Source organism: Tachypleus tridentatus, chromosome 13 (assembly GCF_004210375.1).
Source record: "Tachypleus tridentatus isolate NWPU-2018 chromosome 13, ASM421037v1, whole genome shotgun sequence".
Lineage (NCBI taxonomy): Eukaryota > Metazoa > Arthropoda > Merostomata > Xiphosura > Limulidae > Tachypleus > Tachypleus tridentatus.
The window spans coordinates 227,367,064-227,379,600 of NC_134837.1; the positions used below are offsets into that span (position 1 = coordinate 227,367,064).

At 34.3% G+C, this 12,537-nt stretch overlaps 1 protein-coding gene across 2 annotated transcripts in view; it reads right to left on the reverse strand.

Annotated features, from left to right (window-relative positions):
- LOC143238713 (beta-1,4-N-acetylgalactosaminyltransferase bre-4-like) overlaps positions 1-7,653 on the reverse strand; it is a 52,943-nt gene extending 45,290 nt beyond the window's left edge. Inside the window, exon 1 of one of the 2 annotated variants that reach the window (XM_076479178.1) lies at positions 6,712-7,653. In XM_076479178.1, coding sequence (XP_076335293.1) covers positions 6,712-7,363 — 652 coding nt within the window. In that variant the 5' untranslated portion in view covers positions 7,364-7,653. The remainder of the gene's footprint in view (positions 1-6,711) is intronic. The other variant, XM_076479177.1, reaches the window with a different exon arrangement.
- Between the last annotated feature and the right edge of the window lie 4,884 nt (positions 7,654-12,537).

Genomic DNA, 12,537 nt, shown 5'->3' on the forward strand with positions numbered 1-12,537 from the left:
GTTCATAGGTTGAAGCCTCCTAATTAGTGTGAGGCCCTGAACTTCAGCCCGGTAAGCTCATGCTTTAATCCGGGGTTAGCGATGTGGGTTAAATTTACTGGCATCCAGCGTGATACTCAATGCTGACGGGATGGAATAAGGATTTATCGTGTCAAGGCCTACTTTTTTGCACTTCTCTTCATATCTTGATTCGCAAGTATTTTCTAATTTGCCAATAAATTCGTGAAAACAATAAGAACTATGTGATTGTTTAGGGAAGGCCATGTTTACACAAATAAGTCACTGTACAACAATTTTTTTGAAAAGTTTTGCTTCCTGAAAAGTTTTTGTTGATTGTGACAGGTACCTGGTGGGTATGTACAAATATAGTTTTGGTTTTGCTTCATCACGTAGAAACTCTGAGAAATAGACAGTTAACTGTTTACCGGCAACAACGTATTTAATTGCGTTTATGTTTCTAATACGCTATTAAGTTCAACATAATTAAAAGTGTTTTTTTTTTCCTGATTTTCATTTGTATTCAATGTCAGGTGCATCACGTTGCAGTGTCCAACAGTAGTCAGCAAGCATTGACGGATTCCAGTTGCCCTAATATCGTTTTTCCATTGTAGCAATGTCCTGGTGAAACCCTTCACTGTGTTCGTCACTGACAGCACCGAGATTTGTGGGGAAGAAGTCCAAGGCAGATTAGAGTATTCAACTGACTTCTTGTTTTTGGCAGAGAAACCAGACACATTAGTCAAACAGAAGTAACAGTCCGTCACATGATCTTTCTGTTCTCGCCATATCATCTGGACAGCAAACGGCATTGTCTTTCGAGTGCCTCTGAGCCAAGCTCTCAGACAGCACATGTCGCACAACAAATGTGAGGCGCCCATTCCTGGTCTTGAGCACCAATTTTACAGCCGAAGTACATATGATATGCTTTCTTCACAAGAGCAGTCATTGAGCGTCCCTGATGAACAAGCGTATGCTCGCCACAAATATAGCAGAATGTATTACGGCTGTTACGACATTGACGAGACATATTAACCGACACCAATCGTCCTGTAAAACGTCTATAACATTTAACTTACTCGTTACAGTGCTACTGAGGCAATGCTATATTCTGAAACAATACGTACACACTATAAGGTCTATATTAATCCAATGAGCAGCATCTGTGTATGCAAGTCACTTTTATAGCCTGCTGAGACAGTGTCAAGCTGGCTCCGGCCTGTCCAGGCATGCCCGGGCTGCATACTTCCACAGAACAGCTTCTAACCTGGCCTGATTTCATGCCTGGACATGCCCAGACTGCATAAAACACTGTTCATAGGTCTCTTACAGAAACGAAATTTTTTGGACACAAATATAAGAAAAAACATGACAAAACTGAAGATTTCAATGAAACAGTACATGATGGGCAAATTAGGATGTGATTTTAGTGATCAGCAGCCAAATGTCTATAAGGAACACCCAACAGTGTTCAAGAAGCAAAAACTTTGTTGTGCAGTGTAATGTTTATGTTCTATACTGCCGCAAACTCTTGCCGTGTTTACTACGGTCACGTAACCGTACGGCCTATATACTCAACTGTAACTCCTACTTGTTACAGAATACAAAATAATATTAAGAAAACGTAACATCATTTTCATACAAGGACACGAAAAATATACAAAAAAAAACATAGCTTCTAGTTGCAGAACCATATTATTTATTAGGCACAACGCAGGACGTACGAGAATTTGAGGGCCTACGAAAATTACGGGTCCATAAAAATTTTCCTTAAAAGCTAATCTTAGAGGGCCAAAAAGCATAAAAAAATGAAATACACATTTTACTGTAAAAACTTTATTACATCTTTAAGTTATACGATATATTTTGTTTATACGCATTAGTTTGTGTATTCCATTCACATAAATGTATTTCACTAAAAAGGCTTTTTTATTCCATAATTTATTTCATACTAAGCCATTTTTAATATAATTCAATATATTATAGAGTATTAGTATGCTATTGATATACTAATATATTACAGGGTATTAATATAGTATTAATAAAGATGTTAATTCGTACAGCGTTTGCGCCACTACGGCGATGTATACTTTAAAAAAAAAATCTATAATTCATTTAACTTTTGGTTGAACTTATACGACTGGTAGGGCCTACGAACAGAAGGTTGCTTGGGCCTACGATCGCCTTGATCCGGTACTGCCTACTTGTGTTATGAAACGTACAGACATCAGAAGACACTATAACACTAAATCCAGAGAATGACACGAAGAATAACAAAAGAAGTTGTAAATCCTACTTGGAATATAGAATATGTGGATACCACAAGACACTGTAATAAAAAATAATAACATCAAATATAAGTACTACGTGGGTTACAGACGATACAAAAATCATAAGACACCAAAACATTATATCCATACACGCGCACATCGAATAACACAAGAAACCATAACTCCTATTTGAGGTATGGAAGATATGCAACTTACAAAACATCATTTCCAGAATAAGACACAAATAATAACAGAATCAACTGTATGTATTAGTTGGGTTACCGAATATGCAAAAATCATAAGAGACTTTAATACAAAGGACTCGAAAAATAACACAAAAATTATAACCACTACTTAGATTATAAAATGAAGTGGTCAAACTGCGGCTCTTTGACATATAATGTGCAAGTCGCGGAAATATGTTGGTTCGGCTCCTTTTTGTTTGATAATTAATATAAAAGGTAAATAAAAACTTTCAATCTTTATAATTATTTACCGAGTATAAACTGAGAGTCCCCTGGATGAAAACCAAAGTTTAATGTTCATGGTGAGTAAATATACTTAGGAATTTAAATCCTAATTTTAATGCTAGATTTAAGTTAAAGATTAAAGAAATTTCGGATCAGCAAGAATTACCAAGGAATTGTGCTGGAGACTCAGTAATCGTATAAGTCGGTGCTAACAATGTTAGTTTTCGTGGGCATGGCTCGCGATCGCGTGATTGTGGCGTGTGTGGCTTTGATGCGGGAAGTGAAATTAGCGGAGTGTTAGTGTGATACTGGGCGCTGTAGAGTTTGGTTGCGTTGCGCGTGTTGGAGCTTATTGTTTCTTTTCACTTTAATTTTTTAAAAATGTCTGTGAACATTTTGTGGAAAAAGATGGCGACATCAAATTGTAAGAAGCGCAAGTATGAAGATGAAAACAGAAATTTTAAACCAGAGTGAGAGGAAGATTTTGCATTCACCGTTAAAGGAGCTAAGCCTTTGTGTATTATCTGTAATGTGTTACTCGGTCATTACAAAACCAATAACTTGAAACGCCACTATGAAACAAATCACAAAACGTTTCCTCTGATTATCCACATAAATCAGAATTACGGAAATGCAAGTTAACTATGTTAAAATCATCACTCAATAGCCAGCAGACACTGTTGACAGCGTTCAGTAAGGAAGTTGATACAATAACTGAAGCTAGTTTTGTTATATCATGGAATATTGCTTGTGTAACCGCCCATATTCTGATGGTGAATTTGTTTAGAAGAATATAGCTAAAGTTCTTGCAGTGTTAGATCCGAATCACACAAAACTTCAGTGACTAATAGCGCAAACACCAGCTTCATGCCACACTACAGAGAGACGTATCTCCTAGATCAGTGCTGATGTTGCAAGAAAAATGATTTTAAGCATTACCTTGCATTAAGCTTAGCCCTTGACGAATCTACAGACATACAAGACAACCCACAATTAACTATATTTGTTCGTTATGTTTCCTCTAATGTAACTGTGAAAGAAGAAATATTGGACTTAGTGGCACTAAAAGAAACAACTCGTGGTGTTAACATTTAAAATGCGCTGACAGAGCCTTAACAAATGCTGATATTCCACTGGATAAACTCGTCAGTGTTGCAAGAAATGAAGCATTTGCAATGGTGGGAGAAAATGCAGTATTAATTGCACTTACAAAAAGTGATCTCAATCTTCCAAAGTTTCTACCTGGTCATTGCATTATTCACCATGCACACCTGGCAGCCAGATACTTCAAGTGTAAAAATGTTATGAAATTTGTTCTTGAAATTATCAATTTCATACGCTTAAATGGGAAGACCCACCAAAGGTTCAAAATTTCTATTGAAAAACTGGAGCTTGAAGATAAATCCAGTGATGTCTCTTTCTAGTGCATTCTGAAGTGGCTGTCAACCTGCAATGTCTTAAATAGGTTTGTGAATCTGTTTGAGCCTATTATTCCTTTTCTTAAAGAAAAAACAGATTCCATCCTCAACTGGAAAATGATGAATGGATGCAAGATGTAATGTTCCTCACTGATGTAGTGAATCATCTACAACACTCAACTTGGCACTCTAGGGGAAGGATAAGATTGTTTCTGATATTACTCAGACAATTTTCAACTTTCAGAATAAAATAAGACTCTTTCAAAGAAACATATTGTCAAGAAGCTTCAGTTACTTTCCCAGTCTCAAAAGGAGAGTAAGTACATTTCCTGATATTGAAATATCACAAACTGGAAGAATACAAAGATAGATTACAAGGACTGCTTGATAATTTCCTAGACAGGATTGAGGACTTCCAGAAGCTGAAGCCCTGCTTCGCCTTTCTTGTAAATCCACTCATCAATGATGGTTGTCCAATTCTCGAACCTCTGGTTAGAGAATCATCTGTTGTAGAAATGGAACTAATAGATTTACAGGAGGAACTGGGTCTAAAGATGATCCATAAATCGCATTCTACAATTGAGTTCTGGAAGGAAGTTCCAAAAATAAAATATCCTGAACTGAAGAAAACTAGTGTGTGATTCATCTCAATTTTCAGCACAACATACTGCTGTGAATCACAATACTTTGTAATGAAGTTTGTGAAGTAAAAGCATTGTGCAATCTTTACCAGTCAATACCTGAAGGAGCTAATTTATACAACCATGACAACATATCAGTCGGAATTTCAATGACTCACAACGAAGATGGAAACTCACAAGACCTCTACTAGTAGTAAATAGCCTAATAATTGTATCAATGTCTGTTTGTGTCAAAAAAATATTATGATAAGACTAACATTTTGTAAGGTTGATTCTGATTAAAGTATCTCTAATTTTATTGTTTTACGTATTTTCCCGATGTTTTCACCACATATTTACTAAGACAAATAAATATCATTAAAAATATCTGTTTTTACCCCTTTTATTTTTATTTTTGGCTGTCTCATTTAATGCATTTTTTTTAGATGTTTCCGTAGTTCATTACCGTTTTAAATACGCTCAATATAGTTAAAACAATAATCAGCTAGGATTTTGAAAACATTTGGTACATATATATATATATATATGTACTTGGTGATTATTGAAACTAATACATATTAACAGTTAAAAACTACACATGTGAATAAATATTATTACATACATGTATTTATTAATACTTACATAAAATATATGTAACACAATGCGCATCTAACAATAAAAACGTATGTGTAATATTTGTTCATGTCATGCGGCTCTCAAACATCTGAAGTTTATCGTATGTGGATCTTACATTAAGCAAGTTTGGCCACCCCTGTTTTAGAAAATACGGAAATCATCACAAACCAGACAAAGTACACATAGAATAATAGATGAAATTGTAACTCCTACTTCAATTACAGAAAATTGTTACAGGATAAAATTCTGTAACGTCTTAAATGGAATATAACATACAAGAGAATACAAGAACTTAAAACATCATACCTAAAGTACTACTGCTTGAATAAGCGATTAAACATAAAACACTGTAAGAACCTCTTTGGACTAGAAGATAAACAATTATTACAAAACACTAACATCTTTAAACGAGATGATACAAGGAATACAAATTATTGTGGCATTTCACTAACACCCCAAGGTACAAAATAACATGGAATAATTTTATAGATACTAAAAGGCATAGGGGAACACAAAAAGTAGGAACATCTATTGTAGGCTAGAATAAAGAGAAGAATATAGGAAAATGTAATATTTCACTTAAACGAGAAGAAAAATCAAACCACAAGAAACTCATATTTTACCTAAACTGGAAGAAACACAATACGCTGTAATGGTCTTTCTAGACTACAAGATACAAAAAACACAAGAATCTGTAGAATCCTCCCAATCCACAGAATAACACAGGAAACAAACGTCTTACATAGTGAATAAAACACAAATCAGGATAACCTATAAATCTGAATAAAAAATGAGGATAACCTATAAATCTGAACAAAAAAATTAGAATAACCTACACATCTGTAATATTTTGCATACACTGGAAAGCATAAAGTAACACAAAGAACCATAAGTACGTACGTATTGTAAAAGCACAGAATAACATTAGAAATTTTGATACCTTAACCGGACTATAATAAACAGAAAAACGCAAAACACTTTAATAACTTACCTGAACCAAAAAAAAAAAAAAAAAAACAGGAAAATAGAGATAATTTAAGACCTTACCCACACTAGAAAAACAGAACGATATATAGCACTTTATTTAGATTAGAAAACAAAAGAGGAAAATACAACTAAATGTACTATTTTATTATATACAATAATAAATACGTAAAAAAGTATTACCTGACTTTAGAAAACACAGGGCAACACACAATGTTACATCTTGTCTATACTATAACACGAATAACATAAAGCATTGTAACATCTTATTTATACTAGAAGACACAGAAGAATGCGAGAAACTGTAATCTCTTACCTAGACTAAAAGGCACAGGAGAACATAAAATATTGTTGTCTTCTGTATACAAAAGTCGATTATTTTGCCTTATACCCAGGTTATTCGTTAAGTTGTTCTCCGATTCATGCAAATCGAGATCATTGTAAGTTATATACGTTTTTGTTTCGGTTTTGTCCTTGACCAAGAGAAATCGAGCAAATTCTTGTTTAATAGTACATTTTTTCCCCTTTGTTGTTGTCGTGCATTTCCATTGGTTTTGTTTATAAGATAATAACTCCACTAAATAACGCAACTGTGCAGAGTTTATATGAGTTTGAAGTATCATCTTATTATTCCTGATGGACGGAGCCTTATTATCCAAGATAGCGGCTATCCTCAGGGGTTCCTGCTTCGTCAGCGCTAGAGGATTAGTTTGCGAGTTTGATACGGTATCTGTCGCACTATTCTTGTAAAGTACGGATGCAGGAGAAGTTACTGCAATGCTTTGTTGCTTTGTTGCGTACTGCGCACGTCTATTCACGTGAATAACTGCAATCTGAAGTAAGGTTACAAAAATGAGGCAGAAAATGAAAAGCGGTAGGAGAACTGAAGGCATAAGTCGCATTAAACGTTGTACAGACCGTCTTACGAGCGGCCGCACCTGCTGAGCTTGTAGTTTTGTACTGTGCATGGAAGCTGGCTTAAGCACTAAAGTCCTTCCACCAGCGACTCTTAACAGCGCGTGATAACCTGTACAAGGATACGCTAGAACACAAAGGGCACTAGCTTCTTGTCTTCATCGCTACATAACCAAAGATTAAAATATCTTGATCATCATGAAGCCACATATCGACTACAAGGTTGTCATGGTAACCCTCATCTCTCCTGTGCACTGCAAATGTAAAGGATGTTCGAAAAGTACAGCTACTCGTGAAATGCAATGTGTCGATCTCCTTCCCAGAGAGCATTTCTAATTCCATTTATATCTCAGTAAGCCTTCGGGTAATGATACGTCACGTTTTCGGCGTCCTCTAGTGGCTGCCAAGTCAAATGAACTATTATTCTGGATGATTCGCAAGCGAATAGTAGCTTATTCCAACCAACACTCTCACATTTAAAGAGTTTATTCTGACGTGAAATTTTAAAATGTAGATAAAATAATAATTATATACTTCCAAAAATGTCATTATATATGGATGCTCCTGTCAGTAAAACATATTTTAACAAAATATGTCTCTTATTAAAACGTCGCAAAAACTGTTAAATACATATAGAATTATGGACTCAGCAGATAGCCCGATGTGGCTTTGCTATAAAAAAAAAACACACACACATAGAATTATCTTTATATACTTATAACTATGTTCGCTTATAAACAATGTTTATAAGTTATTTAACAACACACATATGTTTGTTTATTTAGTTTTAAGTTAGAACTAAAATATGAATTATAATTGAGTAATAACCAGGTATTTTAGTTCCATAACGTTCTAATAACTTAATTCATTAAAAGACGAAACTTATTAAAAGCGCTGAGTCAGGAGTTTTCCACAGGTATAATCTTTGCGACCAGTACAATGTTTTCATTAGCTATGTTTATATACTTGGAAGGCTTAGTTTGACTTATATTCAGTTTATTCCAAATAATATACAAAATTGATCGTCTTGTTTACGTTTAACGGTTAAATCTATTATTGTGAGCTATTGAAAGAATAGGAGAATAGTTCTGTTTCATTTATTTTGTTAAGAAAATGTTTTAATTTTGGTTTTACGCGTCGTTAATGTTCATACTTATAACATAATTTTCACTTTTAAATAGAAAAAATATTCGTTCATTCGTTTGTCTTAGGACAAAGACACTTTGAGCTGCCCGTTATATGTAAATATATATGCGTACACCAAAGAGAAACGAGCCACGAATTTTGGCATTATAATTTCCTAGATTTACCCCTGTAACAGTGAGGGTAAGTCTGTATAAAGAGCATTCGAGTGTTTGAAACAATTTGGGTTTTGAATATTTGCATAACTTCCATATGTGCTAAAAGCAATAATTTCATTTCTAATCGTGGGAGATCTTTCAAAATTTTAATTTCAGTTCTAAACGTATAGATGTCACTGTTTTCAGCTCTTTCTTCAGGTTGACTAAATATACATCGCTTCCACCTGTTTAATTCATTAATTTCAGCTTGCAACATATCTAGATTTCTCTAGATTTTAGTTCTAAACATTTAGATCTTGCAGATATTCAAAATACAAGTTTTGGATTTAAGTATATAATACTAAAATAAGTTTATGAAAGCCTTGTAAGCATTAAATTTTAAATATTAGTTTCGGTTTATAAATAAAGAATTTTTACATATTCAAAACAAACAGTTGCAGTATAAAACTTATGCAACTTTCACATATTTAAACCATCTATTTTAAACACATATAGTTTAAAACATTATCTTCGGTACATACAAGTTTTTAACATATTTATAGCAATGGTTACAGTTTTTCAACACATGGACACGTCATTTGTTTAAAATATTAGTTTCGGTTTCAAACAAGTAAAAGCTTTCAAGAGTCGACAATATACAAGCTTCATTATGTACAAAGCCTTCATATATTCAAAGCGTTAGGTTCACTTTAAACAAATGGAAATAATGTGTTTAAAATACTAGTTTTGTTTTCTAACAAATATAAATTTTATATAATGTTATCTAAAACTCACACACGTATTATCTGATACGCAGCGTATAATACCTACTGTTGGAACATTTCAGTAGGATAACCTGATATCATCAGGTACGAAAACTAGTGGATGTAAAAGAAATAAATTATTTTTCAACAAACGGAAAATTTCAATATTAATACATTGATGATGTATAGGCATATTGAATTGTTCTAACTGTCATTTTTTTTCTTTATTAATCTACCCTAATAGAGGGAAATATTAGGTTGAGGAATAATTCGTGAGCGTTTTTAAATAATTTCATTCAAGCATTACATGCAAGACTATACAATACTTCAATGCATGAACACATTACACCCAAAACATTTATTATGATACGTTATTTCATGTAATACCTAGGTATATAGTATGCATTGTTTTAAACGAAATTGCAAGAAATTAAATGCGAAAAGCAGATGGTGTCGAAAATGCTCGATTTTGTCCACTTGACATTCCATTTAATGAGCTGAAAATGAAAGCAAAAATTAAAGACATATGAAAATCAAACACACCATCTATTAGAGCAAAAAATTATCTACCAAATGACATGAAATATTTTGCGAAAGCGTTTCATTTATGAATATATTTTTTTAACTTGAAAAAATGCTCACGAATTATTCCTCAACCCAATACATCAGTCTTTCAAAACGTCTCATGATAATAATTGTACTTACCTAGATTGTAAAGAAATATTTATTAACGTAATTACTTGAGATACATAGAAAATTAGTAACGAAACAATGGATTAAAATTATAACTAAACATATGAATAATACGACAAAACACACTACACTTGGAAGTCTCTTGATGTATTGTTTTCTGTTTAAAAAAAAATCCTGTGGCAGTTATTTAGTTTTACAGAAAGGTAAACTTCTCCTCTGGGATGTTCAGGGATAGTGATATCTCCCTTCGCTCCTCTCGCGATAGAATTTTAATGTGAACACTAGGAATTTTGATTCAATTTTCGGTCTGCTTTGTTTTTGTTTTACTCGATTGATACTGAAGATTGAAATAGTGAAGTAGTTTCAGAGAAAAACTAATGTAGGAGTCCGATAAGATCAAGACAGCGGAGAGAAAGTAATCAAGGCCGGTAGCATAACATTGTCCTTGCCGTTATTCGGTGGTGTGACTTAAGGACAAGCGTGACAGAAGTACAGAAAGAAGCAGGTTAAAACCTGTTAAAATCATTCAGTTTTTTTCCATATGAACTAAAGTTTTACTACTAACAAATATTATGGTGTAAAAGCCTTTTAAAAGTTAGGGGAGATATATTATAATTAATTTTACTTGTCATAAGATATTAGTATTAGGTTTAATACATTTTTAAACACTACGCTCCTTATCTAGTCTCTTAGAAAATTTCAAGAATTCGAAATGTGTATAATAGTTTCAATCATACTATATTAAACATATTGTTTGGTTTGATGTGTTTTGAATTTCGAGCAAATCTACTCGAGGGCTATCTGCGCTAGCCGTCCCTAATTTAGTAGTGTAAGACTAGAGGGAAGGCAGCTAGTCATCACCACCCACCGCCAACTCTTGGGCTACTCTTTTACCAACGAATAGTGGGATTGACCATCACATTATAACGCCCCTACGGCTGAAAGGGCGAGCATGTTTGGTGTGACGGGGATTCGAACCCGCGACCCTCGGATTACGAATCGAGCGCCTTATCCACCTGGCCATGCCGCGCCTCTTAAACATATTCATTGCCGATGACGTGTTTCGCTTGGGATAGATCTACTCAGGTTCGCTGTGACACAGCATTGTGAAGCTAAGTTACAAAGTAGTGATCCTTCGAATGTGGAAAATAAAAATTTGGTATCCTTAGAGAACAAACCACAGGTCAGAGAGAAAATAACATTTTTAAACCCTTGCTCCTTTTCTACATACTGACACGAATCCTGAAACTTGTTTAGAAAGTGCTAAAGGATATAATGTAGGTTTTAATTTGTAATTTTCTTTCCCACTAGGAAGCAAAGTTGTGTTACGTTCTGTCAAGAAACTTTGTTAATAAATTACACATTAAGATAAATGAATCAACTTCAATATAAAGATTGTAATAGTTCTTTTAATGAAAACCTAGCTGATAGCTTTTACCTATATTAATGGACAGAAATGAAAAATTCTGTACTAGTTTAATGAATATTTTGAATCGGCTATATGAAAAGAATAAAACACGAATATAACAAATTACGAAGTTTCTACTTACATGACTTCTGTAACTGCCGTTTTTATCAAAATAGTGAAAAAAATGTTCATTATATTGCGTCAATATTTAAATATCCGCATATTAGAAAACTTGATCAATCGAAACAAATAAAACAAGTCACTTCCACTCCATAAAGCGAAGGCTCGGCATGACCAAGTGATTTGGGTGCTTGACTCGTAATCTGAAGATCGCGGATTCCAAGTATGCTCGCCATTTCAGCCGTGGAGGCATTATAATATACCGTTGATCCCACTAGTCGTTGATAAAAGAATAGTCCAAGAGTTAGCGTGGGTGGTGATGACTAGGTGCTTCTGGTAATCTTACACTGCTAAATCAAGGACGGTTATCACAGATACCCCTCGTGTAGCTTTGCGCAAAATTCAAAAATCAACCAAACAAACCCCACAGCAAAAATTCTGCTTTCGTTGAAAAAACTTGTAAAGAATAGAACATTAGTACTACTTTCTTATTCCACGGTCACTTGCTGGAAAAAGATTCGAATTCATTATTTTCTCTAAACGAAACTTCCCGTCTTCAAATTATGACAGAGCCAGAAATCCTTGTCTTAAAAGAACTCCAATCGATTACAGCAAAAGAAGGAAAAAAGTACTTATACCTGACAAAACCATTCACGTGGTTTCCTAATATTTCAAAGAAAAAAAAAAGAAATATATTCAGTTTTCTCAAGCTCTCTCCTGGCCCAGCATGGCCAGGCGGTTAAAAGCTCGAATTTTAATCCGAGGGTTACGGGTTCGAATTCCCGTCACACCAAACATACTCCCCTTTCAGCCGTGGGAGAGTTATAATGTGACGGTCAATCCCACTATTCGTTAGTAAAAGAGCAGCCCAATAGTTGGCGGTGGGTGGTGATGACTAGCTGTCTTCCCTCTAGTCTTGAACTGCTAAATTAGGGACGTCTATCGCAGATAGCCCTCGTGTA